The sequence below is a fragment of the Calidris pugnax genome, unplaced genomic scaffold (genome assembly GCF_001431845.1).
Source record: "Calidris pugnax isolate Ruff unplaced genomic scaffold, ASM143184v1 scaffold41, whole genome shotgun sequence".
Classification (NCBI taxonomy): domain Eukaryota; kingdom Metazoa; phylum Chordata; class Aves; order Charadriiformes; family Scolopacidae; genus Calidris; species Calidris pugnax.
The window spans coordinates 11,242,219-11,256,208 of record NW_015094509.1 but is presented as its reverse complement, the minus strand read 5'-3'; the positions used below and the strand labels follow the sequence as shown (position 1 = coordinate 11,256,208).

At 50.5% G+C, this 13,990-nt stretch overlaps 1 protein-coding gene across 1 annotated transcript; it reads right to left on the bottom strand.

The window, feature by feature from the left end:
- Positions 1 to 8,065: 8,065 nt before the first annotated feature.
- Positions 8,066 to 10,720, bottom strand: ODF1 (outer dense fiber of sperm tails 1). Its single transcript, XM_014965285.1, has 2 exons — positions 10,640 to 10,720; positions 8,066 to 8,498 (listed from the first exon to the last, which is right to left on the bottom strand). Exon 2 carries the CDS (start codon positions 8,495 to 8,497, stop codon positions 8,186 to 8,188), a length of 312 nt encoding a protein of 103 aa, XP_014820771.1. The 5' UTR covers position 8,498; positions 10,640 to 10,720; the 3' UTR covers positions 8,066 to 8,185.
- Positions 10,721 to 13,990: the final 3,270 nt, after the last annotated feature.

Genomic DNA, 13,990 nt, shown 5'->3' with positions numbered 1-13,990 from the left:
AGGTCGATGGGCAGAAAGCTGTTAATAGGTCAGAAAGAATGAGCTGAGTTCTAGAAAGCCAACTAGAGCTGGGGTCCAGAATTTAAGTGGAAAGCCCAGGTCCCCTTCTCTTCCAGGCCAGCCCCCACGATGGGGTGGATGAAGTCAGGTCTCTGGGGTGTCATCAGGAGATGCTCCTGCACAGATCCTGAGAGTCTGATTTGCAAGAAGGTAAGTGCTTAGCTAGTAATTTTGTAATTTTGTTTATTTCTGATTCAAAAGACAAAAGTTCCCTTACAGAAAATGAACTGTGCTGGGATTCAAGCTACTGCTGTCATTGGCAAGGGATGGATGGGAGCTCCTTCCTACGCCCTGCGGTGGGACTGCCCCAGGAGGGATGGATGCTCAGGAGGAGCTAATGAGCATTTCAGACTAGCAGGCACCATCAGGTCAACTGATGAACCAGGCTGGACTCTAGTATTGGTGAGGGATGTCCACTACTGCTGCGACACCTCATCAGCAGGGGGAAATCCCACCAAAGCTGTTGGTCGCATGTGCCAGTCATTGCCTGCCTTCACATCGCTCCCTGGTCTGGCTCTGGGCCACTGACTTTTCTACCAGGGACTGAAGAAGTCCCTGGGACTTGTTTTTACCCTTGAATATGGGTGGCTGGCCAAAAATGTGGGATCTTGCTGTGCTCTAGTGAGGAGAGATTGCCAAAGGAGTGAAGTATTTTTGGTTCAGCCTGGATTTGTTTACAGATATATTCCAAGGCCTGTTTTGGGGGTAGGCTATTTGTGCAGCCCTTGCTGGGATCTCCCTGCACAGGCTTTTCCTGGCTGCATTGCAATCCCACTTCCACAGCAGGCTGCAGGCACCCCGGGAGGGGAGGCTGAGTGGACTCCCGGTGTGGTACCCAACCCTGCGGCCACACAAAGCGAGTACCCGGGAGCAGGAAACTTCCTCTTCTCATCACTAACGTCCCCAGGTGGGCCAGCGCTGAAGGAGCTTGGCAACACCGAGGGTGCAAAACCTGGAAAGTGCTGGAGGAGCATCCCTGCCCTGTCCCTGCCCAAGAGCCAGGAGGATGAGTGCCAGTTCCCAGGAGGTCCCAGGAAGGCAGGGCTCAAGCCACAGGAGCAGGACCCCAGCCCCCGGGACACGGGCAGCCTGTACAAAGCTCTGTCAGGAGCTGGTGGGATGCCCAGCCCCAGGGGCCACAGCCTGGGCAGTGCTTACCCATGTATTTACTGCTCCTCCCTTTGTGCTGACCCTCTGCCATGTCGTGGCTCTGTTTGCTGGGGACAGTAAGCACACAGAAATGGTTGAACAATACTACAGTACAGGCACTGCTCCTACTCCTTTACTGGCTGCTCTGGGGAGTAACCAGTGAGTGCTTCCCCCAGTGTTTCGGTGCTTTAATCTAATGTGAAGTGTCATTCTTTGTGTTCACTTCGCATTCCCCTCCCAGGAGAAACCCACCACGGTATCGGGAAGCCAGCTGCACCGCATTTGAAATGTCATCGTGCTAATCGGGCACCCAATCTAGACTGGAAGGCTTGGAGTTTATGTGGGCCAGTCCCTTGGGCTATTTTTAAATATTGAGGTCAGGATCCCATTACGCTGGTGCATTAATATCCATAAATCTCTGCGGGTGACAGCCCTGGGTTTTGAGCGAGGTGCCTGGCTCTCTAGGGACACCGAGCAGCCAAGGAAGGGGCATGGGGACATGGTTGGGGAAGGCGAATTTTTGACACTTTCCCCAAGATGATAGAGTTTTGCGCTTGCAGCCCCGCAGGCACAGGCCTCTCTGCATGCTGTGTGTGTGCACCTGGCTCCGAGCAGGAACACTCACTCCTGGGCCTATAAATATCTCTCCATTTCTCCAAGGGAATGAGCTTTGCGGGTGTCTACGGTAACGGTGCAGTTCTGCTGTGTGCAGTTACTGCCCAGGGAATTTAGTGGGAATAGAAAGTGCTGAGGACCTGCCCTGAATGGACCCCAAGTGCTGGCATTTTTATTTCTTCCTCTCTTTCATGTCCTGCAGCCTTACTGTATTTCATGGTCAGCAAAACCCCCGTAAGGCTGCACGACTGGTAGCTGCTACATTCTGCCTTTATTGCCCGCTGCAGAGCATGCTGGTTTCAGTCATTCTCTTCTGCTGCCTCCCCACCGAAGGATCCTCCTTGATTTGAATGATTTCTCTGCACGTGCTCCTTACTCCCAGCTTGTTCTCACACCTCACATCTGTTACCCCAGCCACCTCTACTGCATCCTGCAGATTATGCTGATATCTAAGCATTTCTAGCAGGTGACCAAAAGAGAGGGAGAAGCCAAGACACTCACAGAACAGTGGGAGCTGCTGCTCAGTGTGGATGTCACTGCTGGTTTAAGCAAGAGGCAACAGGCTCTGCAGCAACTTGGGGATGCTCTGGTGGGGTCTGTGCCCAGGCTCGAGTGTCTTCAGTGCGCCTGCTTGGCCCCAAACCCTCCTCTTCTCTGTCCCTTTTCTGTTCCCTGCAGGAGCACGGAGCCTTCCCTCCCTGCTCACAAGTTCTGGGCTCCAGCTGGGGTCTGTCCTGGTGGCAGCTCTTTGCCCTCTCGCTGGGCTGTGAGCTTGCTGTGAGCTCTCCTGGTGTCTCTGCCCTCCCGATGACATAGCTTTTTTAAATTATAGCATTATTGTCCCTTGCAGGCCTTTAAAGACCACATGCAACACCCCATATTAGGCACCAGCATGAGTGACCAAAGAGCTGAGAGACCTTCTATAATTTGTAACTAATGTTGAAATCAAGAAGGACAATTACATGGGCGTGGTTTCACCTACACGTAATAGAGCAATCGAGAGGATAACCTCAGGGACAGCAAAGCTTTTTTTCACCTAGACTGGGATTTCAGCCCTAGCAAAGGGCTCCATCTTTCAAGAGAAGAAGAAACCCCCATACATCACTTGTCAAAAGAAAGGCCTGACCTACAGCAACTGAAGTGGAGGGGGATATATGGGATGGCAGTGGGGATTAGAAAACAGCCAGAGATGGAAAAATGACTGTTTATTCAAGGGAGCAGGGAAGGGACCCACAGGGTGAAAGAGGAGGATCAAGGGCAGTGCCCCACGCTCGTGGAGGTGGCAGCTTCTCGACCGTCACACGAGCGTGCTGGAAGGATCCGCTTAGTCCTAACCTAAATCCAGTGCACGATTATTAATGAGGTGGCAAGTGCAGGATCCAGGGTGACAACAAATCCACCAAGTCTTCCCTACAGAGGCAGACCCGAAGCCGTGAGTCCTGCTCTCTGAACCCTTAGTGCTTTCTCCAGGGAAAATGACAGAAGACAGGCTCGGGATGTTTATCTAAGAGACGGGAGGTGCCAAACGGCTTAGCAGGGAGAATGGTTAAATTTAACCGTGGGCACAAATCAAAGGGGTGGATGAAGGGGAGGTGCAGCGGAGGGCAGCCCCACATGGCTGGCCTGATGATGGCTGCCTCGCTGTGCGGGGCTGGGAGGATGAGGAGGGGAGGTGTGAAGGGGGGGGCTGGACCCCACCTCAGGCAGCAGCTTGATCCTTTGCAGGAGCATCCCTCCCGTGCCAACGCTGCCCGCAGAGAGAGCGGGAGGCCCACACAGCACTGCCTGGCTGTAGGAAATCCCCTAGAAGCCCATGACCGCAGAGATGCCCGGAGCCAGCATCCTCAGGTGACCTCCTGTTACAAATTCCCTGGGGCTCTGGCTATTTATAAATGCCCCGATAAGGCTAGAGTTCAAGAATGCACTAACGTTTATATTTACAGAGCCAAGTCACCCTCTCAACCACCTTCGTCATGCCAGGGAATTCAGAGAGGGTATTTGCTATATGAGGATGGTCAAAATTGGCCCCCCAAATAATTTGGTGCAACAATATGCTGAAGAACACATTAACACCCTGAAATCCCTCTCGAGGCTAATAGCTGTGGCAGGGCTGGGCTGCTGAAGCAAATGAATCTTGTTTCTTCTCCCCGGGGGAATAGCTGCAGGATCGAAGGTCAATACAATGTAGTGCAGAAACCTGATGTGATGGTGGTGTGTCGCGAGGGCTCCTGCATGCCCAGGGCCACAAGCCACAGCTCTAACTCTTGCCCTCCTCTCCATTTGCTATTAACACTGCAAACAGGATGCCAGCTGCAGCACACGCCAGCCTGAGTGCTTTGGAACACCACCTTGGGTGGGTTGGCTTTTACAGAAGACAGAAGTTATACAGTGGTGAACTATATATAAAAAAAATAATAAATCTGCCACCTAGTGGCAAAGGAATTTCTTTTAGGGAGATGCTGATGTGAGCACATCTTGCTGAGCTAATGGTAATTTTCTAGTTATTTTCACTTAGCAAACTCTCATCTAAGTGGTATTTGGAGGGTACAAATTTTGAGAGCGCTTTGGGGTATGTCCCAGTGTATTTACAGGATGTAGGTATTCACAAAACTAAGTGACTATTTGAGTGATTTGCTTGATTATGGAAAAGGTCCTAAAGATGCTCCTACAAGCCCAGACTAGCATTTCACGGGATATAAAGTGAATTAAAAATTTTCTTCAGAATGCTCCCTAAGATGTGCCTCTCACCCTGCAAGTCCTCTTTGAATTTAAACTGTAGGAGTCCTAATCAGTGGGGGAAAAATGGCTATTTGTGGCTCATAACTGTAAGAAAAAAATGAAACCAAGCAATTTTTTCCTAAATCTTCCTTTAATAACTGAAGTGTGCTTCCCCCTGGATGTTTCTTCATGTCCCCCGGGCTGTCACACCAACCTTCTCCACATCTGCAGCATGAGGAGGAGCAGCACAGGCTGCCTGCCCAGATTGCAACCTGCCAAGGGGGGACCCTTCAGCGAGCTGTAGAGCTGAGGGCGAAAGGACCATCCGGCTGGAGAACCTCATGCAATGCATCATCAGAAAGGTACAGGGGCCTTTCTGTCTTGGGAAGAGCATTTCTGCCTCCATATACTGTATTGGTGGGGTGGAGAGGGACTTACTGCAGCCAGTCCTGGTGGCCACCTTTTCTGAGGGCACCGAAAACTTGGACAAGGTGGCAAGAAAGAGCTGAAAATGTTAAAGAGTTGGACAACAGGTCTTGCAATGAGAAACTTCAGAATTTCAAGATTGAAAAGTGACTTGCTTGCAACGTAGGAGAAGTTCATAGCTGTTACTGAGTTACCACAAAGTCAGCTTCTGAGGGCTTTTGTCATCTGGCAGAGGAGAAAAAAAAAATAAAGAAGTGATGATGCCAGACAATCTGATGTTAGTTAAAAGGGATGACATGTAATTACAAGGAAATGACCAATTGGAGCAATATACAAAGAGAGTTGCGGGAGTTTATCTCCTGAAGTTTTCAAACAAAGACTAGATGCCGTCCTGGAAGTTAGACTTTGGGCAGTTTATTTGTGGTAGAAGATAACATGACAGGAGATCAGGCCAGATGATCTGACAGTGCCTTCTAGTCTTGAAATCTGGGAGTTAACTCACATCTTTCAATAAAGTCTCACTGCTCAAGAGTGTAATTTGGTGTTAGGAGCTTAATTTAGGAACAAAGTGTGAAGAGGATGTGTTAAAGGATGAGCAATAGGAGGAGAGCAGTCATAGCCAGCCCTGTGATCGCTGCAGGACTCGAGACACTCTGCAAGTCTGAAGTCATGGGTGGATGGGAGGTGTTGAAATACAGTTTCTCCTCTGCACGCTTGGACAGCTTCTGTAGAAATAGTTACAAAGTGAGAAGACTGTATCCCAAAGGGGTTTCAGTTTTAGTACTCAGTGGGTTGCTTCATAAGAAGGTGGTCTTCTCCAGGGGTCTGTAGCATCCCCTGTCCCTGCCATCTGCTCTCACAGGAGGCTCCCTTGCAGCCTCCTGGTTGAGGTATGGCTTATTTCCTAATGTTCTCAACCAACAGCAGCAGAATCAGGCGACCTTTCAATTTAAAAAGGGGGTTTATAAGAAAAATTGAGAGAGACTATATACCAAGGCCTGTAGTGACAGGACAAGGGGTTTTAAACTAAAAGAAGGTAAATTTAGATTGGATATAAGGAAGAACAATTTTTTTATGAGAGTGGTGGGACACTGGCACAGGTTGCCCAGAGAAGCTGTGGATGCCCCATCCCTGGAAGTTTTCAAGGTCAGGCTGGATGGGGCTTCAAGCAACCTGGTCTGGTGGGAGGTGTCCCTGCCCATGGCAGGGGGATTGGACTGGATGATCTTCAGAGGTCATTTCCAACCCAAACCATTCCATGGCTCTACGGTTCTGTACTGACCCAGCTGCACGCCAAGCTCATAAAGCTTAACATTTGTTATCAGCTAGCTCTCAAGTGCTAGCTGGATGCTGAAAACATGCCCGAAGCAGCTCATTTCTTGCATAGAAGTTAAATTACTGAGCTGGTTACAGCCAAGCCAAACTGATCCTCAACTGTTTGCCGGGACATTTGACTGCAGGAGCTGTTTCATGGTGCTGGTGACTTGGGGGAGATACTTGTAGTGAGCTGCCTAAAGTGGCTGGGCTCACTCGAGAGGAGGCCAAAGTGCTTATGACTTCTCCAGCCTGGTCCAAATGGCACCAAATCGATGCAGGGGGCTGCTCTGAGTCCTTTGAATGCATGGACAGGAACGGTTTTGCTTCACATGGGAGGAAAGGAACAGGGGGTTGTGGAACCAGGGGTCTCCCCCAGCTGTGGTGCCCACAGACGTTGACTTTGTAACCTGTCCCCTCTGATTTCACCACCTTCATATCATGAATATAAGTTGTGAAAGTGGGGCTGGCTGTTTGCAGGCTGAAAATAAAGGACTGGCTTTGTTTTCTCTAGGCATGAGTGTTTGCAGGGACATACCCCCATTACAGCAGTGGGTGGGAGCCCTCAGTGCCGGGACCCCCTCAGCTGCCACAGGTGTGTTGCCTCAGCAGCACGGGGGTCCTGTGAGGGCTGGGGTCCCCCCGTGTGACAGATGACAGCTACATTTCTCAGCCAGGCTAATGGCAGGTGGACAACTTGCCACTTCTGAGGGGTTTCAAGCGGGCAGCACACCTGCCCACCCTCTCCCCTGCAGGTTAGTTAATGTCAGAGGTTCTTTTCTGCAACAGCACAACCTCAAGCATTGTGCTCCCCACCAGAAAATCTGCTACAGGGGAGCGTGCCACCAAAAAATGTGGGAACCTTCCTCCCCCTGACCCCTGGGGGCTGAAGAAGCCTGAAGCAGGTGGTGCTCACTGGAGAAACGGCTTGCCCAGGTGGCTCACAAATGCAGGTGTCAGGTATATTTTATTTCTGCAGAGAAAACAAACCCCGCTTCCCCCAGGAGTGGCTGCCCGAGTGCTGAGGCCAGGGCAGCAAATACAGTCCCCCTGTCTGGCTGTCCTTTGGTGTCACCCCCATCCTACCAGTCCCTGTGCTCGGGGAGAGCAAGGGCTGTGGCTACGTGAGGTCCCACTTTGGACCTTAAATGCATTCATTATCTTGAAGAAATTATATGGACAATTCTCCCTCCTCTTCCAACACGAGAAACGTTTTCTTATTAGTTTGGAGCTATTGATTCCTACAGCAGGAAACACTTTAGTCATCCCCTGCTCTGCTGGTGAGCGCTCTACCACAGTTCCAGCGTCTTCTAAGGAAAAGCTCTCTGTCCTTCAACCCTGGCTCTTCCCGGCCAGGCAGCCTCTGCAAGAACCAAACCAAGGACACAACAGGCACAGCTCAGGGTTTGTTGTTTGGGGTTTTTTTGGGGTGGGTGGGTGGTGGTCTTCCCTTCAAGCTGCTCATTATCAAGGTTTTCTTCTTAGAATTATCTTGCAGCTCAAATGGAAGCGGTGGGCTTGAGAGAAGGATCCTCATAGAAATGTGATTGATTGATCATAAATGGTGCCTCTCAGCTTTTAAAATCCGTGAGATTGTATGAACAGCAATCCCCAACCTGAACCACGCTGCCTCCAGCCATGCCTTTGGAACCCAGCAAGTGACCGCAGGCAAGTACGCCCAAAACCATCTTGGCATTTTCCTGTTAGTATCCCCCCACCACCACCTTTTTTCCCACCAATTCTCTTCAAACTGAGGCTCACACACATCTGCTTGGAGTGCTGTCTTTTATTTCTAAAGAGTCCCGAGGAGCTGCTGGCACACAGTTGGTGGGACAGACCTACAGCTGATGGGGACGTGGCAGAGGATGTGTCCCCGTGCCCGGGTGCTGCTCTCTGCTGGGGCTCAGGGCCTTGGGAGACAAGGGTGGTGCTTGTGTTCCGTTTTGATCTTCAGGACGTTATTGCATCCCAGTGAGTAGGTCACCTCGTCCTCACTCACCCCCGGCGGCAGGCTGATATCCTTCTTGATGTTTTTGTAGTTGTAGACCTTCCCCCTCGAGGTGGTGCGTTCCTCCTCATGCTCTGCTAACACCTTCACCTTCCCATCTTCCACCGTTACAGTGACTTCCTCGGGGGCAAAACCTTCCACATCCACCAAAGCCAAAACTTTGTCATCACAGGAAGAGTCCAACACCCTGTTGAGTTTTCTTTGCATGCTGGAATAAAAATAAGAGGACAGCCTTTCAGTCCAACTCACAGAGGAATGGGTGGACCACCTTAAGGACAGGAGAGGTAAATAGGAAACTATGGGATCCATCTTTATGCTAAGGCACAGCACTTGAGATGGTGTCTGCGTCGTGGGAAGGAGCTCCCACCTGCATTCCACAGCAGTCAGGAGTATTTTAGTGTCCCCTCTTGGGATAAGGCAATGGCGGAGCTGAAAATTTCTTTCACCTGAATATAGAGAAGCCAGTGCTCCTCTTTCACACGTACACACACCCGGGAAGCCCTGTGTGTCCATCTTATGCCCTGCCCTACATTTTAAATGGATAGTTACAACAGATCACATTTTTCAGTTAGGAGCTTTTTTTAAAGCAATCAGCGGATAGGAGACACATCTGGCAGAAAAAAAACACCCAAAATGTTCCTTCAGAGCTGGGCTGGAGGCTCACTGAGCCATTAAAATGATTTCTAATGCTGTCAAACAGCAACTCTGCTCTTACTCAAAACCATTTGTAAAGTAGACAATGGAAGGGTCATCATAATAGCTAAATTGGACATGAGGTACCAAATTAAAAAGATAATGGGTGTGATGGAAGAGGAAATAGGGCAAGCAATGAGGGAACGGGCATGACCACTAAGCTGAGAAATCCCTAACGAGTGGTTCATTAGGAAGGTACACCCATTTCAGCAATCCTACTTAAAGCCTGCAACGATTCAGCCTGGTGTGATGATTTTGGGATGTATTTTTTGTGCTCTGTGAGAGCTGGTTCCTTCACCTACCCCTTTGGGGTTTTCTTATATCGCTGGTTAGAGGAGAATAAATGTGCTGGGAAGAGCTGGTCCTTCCCAGAATTTTTTTGTGGGAAGGGGATGGCTGAATTCCCTGGTGCGATGGGCTGAAACCCTGCTGTGGTGTGGTTTCAGGCAGGAGCAGTGTGGACTTGTGTTCAAACCAGCAAGTTGTCCCAAGCATGGCAGGGCCAGGGAGCCTGGCACTCAGGGAGACTGTGCTGCCATCCCACGGCCCTTCCTGAGACCTCCTAGCTTCCATTTGGACTGAATTTCCGTTCTTTCACTGGGATTTTGGTGTGCAGTGATTCTGCAAGTGATGCTACACCCACCCAGCTCCGGTACCCAGCGCACCGATGACAATCTGGACACAGACACCAGTCCTGTAACACCTGGGATTGGAAATCTGCTGCTGGACAGTCCTGCCTGAGCTGCAGTTACCAGGTAAGTTTACTCACAGCAACTTTTGGTTTTCCTGAGGTCAGTGTAAAATTAACCTGCGGCCAGGCCTTTTGTTCCTTTTTTCTCTAACTTTATTGCACCCAGTAGGAGACGCACGTGGCAGACAGTGCGATGACACTTGCTGCTCTCTGGGTAACAAAAATGTCACATTTTTAATTGCCAAGATGAAGGTCTCATCATCTGCACGTGCAACATGAGGACTCAGACAGAAGCTTGAGTTTGGGGAGAAAATACCAATGCCACAGATACAGCAAGAGACTTCCACCGTTGCTGGTGACCTTCTGGTTTCTCAGTGTTCAGTTGTGTCTTAACGCAAATGGTGCGGTTTTATCATTCGAAAACTCCCTACCTATAGGGTACCTTTGGGTTTTTACTAGAGTCAGTCTTGAACTCCTTAACAAAATGAAATCGTCACACCAGTGGTCAAAATGGAGGTGTAGAAATCCTGGCACTTATTTTCCCACCTCGTACAGTCGGAGGAATAGGGACACAGGTCTGTGGTGTGTCAGTGCAGCATCCCACTGCATACAGGTGCATTTTAGTTACTGATTAAGACAATTATGTGTTTAAAAGACTTAAACTGAATTTACATTGAAGATGGGCTTTTTTGAACGCCTTTGGATCTAGTCGCCTACTTTAGATGCAGTTTGAGATGATTAACATCACAACACCATAGTTCAAACCCTTTCCAGCACAGGAGCTGCCTGGCTGAACAAGCTGTGCCTTCCCATCCCCCTTTCCACTATTTTTTCCCAAAACAGCTATTTCTCTCCCACCCCACTTATCCATTTCCACCTCTGCTCCTGACACTGGTACCAACCCCCCCCTTCATCCTGCCTTAGGGGATGCTGACGCCTGTAGAAAGCGGGCAAAGATCTGCTACCTGCTGAATTCTCGCTGCAAGTCCAGCCCCGCGGCCAGGGCCCTTCTGTCCAAGGGGCAGAGGAGGTCAGGCAGGTGTGGGCAGCATGGGGACCATGGGCAGGAGAGGGGCAGCTCCTCGTGGAGCTGCTGCAGCTGCTGCCGCAGGTTCCTCATTTTCCTCCACACCTCCCTCTCCACCTGCCTCAGATTCCGCTCGGCGACCTCCAGAAGGTGCTCGTCCAAGGAGGACATGGTGCTGCAAAGCACATCAGGGTGTGAGCCTGCACTCGCCACGGGGGGGGTGCGGAAAAAAAAATTGCCTCGAGAGCTTGGTCTGGAGGGTGAGAGTGTGTGAGCAGGGCCAAGGGGGCTCTTGCAGCCCTTCCAGCAGGACCTTGTGATGTCAGAGCTCCGCAGTTGCCGTGGGAAGCACAGCCCAGGTCTGCACCCCACCACGGCAGCTCCCACCCATCGAGCAGGGATCCCCTGGGTGGGGGGACACATGGTGGGGACCTTGGGGCAGGTACATGACCACGTAGCGGAGCTGCTGGCCATCAGGAGCACAACTTGGGTGCTATTTCATGCACGACATTGCTGCCCACACCATCCCCACCCTCTCCTGCCCTGGCACACCAGCGCAGAGGAACACCAACTGGGCATGTTTAGTTTGGAGAAGAGGCAGCTGAGGGGGGGACCTCATTGCCCTCTACAACTCCCTGGAAGGAGGGTAGAGAGGTGGGGGTTGGCCTCTTCTCCCAAGTGAATAATGACAGGACCAGAGGAAACGGTCTGAAGTCGCAGCAGGCGAGGCTTAGATTAGATATTAGGAAGAATTACCTTACTGAGAGGGTGGTCAGGCACTGGAACAGCCTGCCCAGGGAGGTGGGGGAGTCACCATCCCTGGAGATACTGAAGAAATGTGTAGACATGGCTCTTCAGGGCATGCTCTAGTGCTCGGGATTCTTGGTTTTCGTCTCTCTTTGGGTGGGTATGGTGTAGGGGGGTGGTTTGTTTTTTTGGTTGGTTGAGTGGGGTTTTTTTTGTTTGTTTTGTTGGGTTTTTTTGATGGTTGGACTCAATGATCTCAAAGGTCCCTTCCAACCATGAAGATTCTGTGAGCCATCTCTGCTCCCAGGCAGAAATCCCCACGGACCAAAGTCTAGGTCTCCACTCAAGCTTCTAAGCGGTGGCCTCCTCTTAAATCTTGTGGGAATTCCCACTCCCAGGTCCCGATGGCAGCTGCCTTGGGGAAGGGAGACGCGCGCCGGGCAGCGGGCTGCTGCCAACCTGCAGCCTTCCCTTCCTCGCTGGTTTGCTGCTGTTCACCACAGCCCTGCAGAACATGTCTGCATTGAGGAGAGCTACAATTGCTCTTTGTGGGTTTCTTCTCCTCCTTTGCACAAGGTGTCGGATGTGAGATGCCCTCATATGTGTCTTTTTGCAGCACAGGCTGCCGTGGCATTACTCGAAGGCCACCAGAAGCCTTGGTCTGATCTGTGTCAGGCTGGTGTGCGGGGTGCTGGCACCCTGGGGAGCACCAATGGCACCCTGGGGAGTGCCAGGGAAAGGCGAGGAATTCCTGCACAGCTGCTCCCCGGCGGAGCACCCTGCCTCCCTGTCCTGCTGGATCTCTGCTCCCGAGGTTTTCACCAGTGGCTACACGTTTCAGATGTGGCTTCAAACCTGTCACTCCCTCTGCCTCCCAGCTCTCTGCCATTTTTTTAATTTATTTTTTTTTTTAATGGGAAAGGAACGGCAAATGGTTGAAAATGTGCAGAGATGGAGGATTCTCTTTACATCCCTTACCTGACAGCTGCCTTAAGGTACTTCTGGGAACACTCTGAGAACATGCACCTTCAAAATCCCTTTTGTCCCTGGTTTCACACCATACTAAGCAAACATGCTAAGAAAAGCAGACCCAGGTATTTGTGTCTTCCCCCCTCTTCGCCTTACAGATGTTATTCCACAGCTTTCACCTGCCTGTGTGTCAGAAGGAGGTGCTGCCTTGGCAAGAGTGGGCAACAGGGGGATTTTTGCCGATGGGAGACAGCGAAAAGGATGTTGCATCCTGCAATTACTATGCAGAGAAGGAGACATGTGGAACATGTGCTGCACGTACTGCTGCAAGCACTTCTCTGAGCTGACAGTTTTACCTCCACAGACTCCATGTAGGCTGGGTACTGCCTGCTTTGTCAGCGAGCGTGGGCAGAGGTGCTGCAGCCATCAGCTCCCCCTCCAAGGACTTCTGAAGCCGTCGTGTCCTGTCAGGCTGTTGCATCATTTTTTCTTGAGAATGACCCATGTGGGTTTCAGTGTCGGCGATGCTCACAGCATGGATGGGTTTGCCTGGCTCCCTGAAAGGCACCTGTGGGGTACTCTCATCACAAGCAGCATTTATACCAAAACCTCCCGAGTCTAATACTGCTGGAAAAACCAAGAGAAGACTACAGGAGTGGGGAGTACCTTGCATTTTGGGTAAATACAGTCTCTAAGGGCTTGCAATGGACCGTGTGTCAGTGGAAATGCTTAGTCCCTGTGTATTTAAGAGAGCAGGAGAAGACCCCCCAAGAAGCCTGGGAGCTGCTCTACGCTGCTGGCACCTTCCCATGGAGGAAGCGCCTTCCACAATTATTAGCTGTATCTAAAATTTGCCCAAGTAGCCCCAAGAAAATATCCCCTGCAGTGTCCAAGAAGGCAAAGCTGAGCTGGCCTCGGGGACTGCTCCCGTGGGGCTTCCTGCTGGAAGGAGGAAGCCTGCTCCCACCTGGAGGGAGCCATGTGGGCTGGGGCTGAGCGGGGAGTGCAAAAGGGGGATGCCAAGAACCACAAAGGGGAGCGGGTCACACCTCAGGTTGGACAGAAATACATGAGGCTTCCTGTTGGACATCACTTACATTCAAACATATGCAAGAAGAAGTTCAAACATTCAAATAAAACTTTACATACCTAATTACATTTACATATACCCACAATTAAAATCCTTTGTTAAAAGCCAAATGCTTAATACGTACTTACAAGACAAAATTTCTTAACAACCTCTAATTCCCAGCAATGGTACTCACCACCAGCTTCCGTCCTATCACCTCTGATAAGTGCTGTAGCCCAAGACATGAGCCACGCTTCCTCAGACCTGCCTGTGACATAAAAGCTAATCCCAGCCTCAGCAGCACCAACAGCCTCGTGGCTCAGGCAGCTGCAAACTGGTGAGCTGGATGATGGATGATGTGCTATTCTCCCAAGGCGAAATATGAGTTTGGCTTTTCAATAAATCAAAAGAGACAGCTTATTTTATATTGAACAGTAGTTTCATCCAGGAAAAAAAAAAAAAAAAAAAAAAAAAGCCAGCTTTATACTTTTTTACTCAAAAAAG

What these genes read in the sequence shown, in the direction of transcription:
- ODF1 (XM_014965285.1), bottom strand. Translation starts at nt 8,497, where the DNA reads ATGCAAAGAAAACTCAACAGGGTGTTGGACTCTTCCTGTGATGACAAA.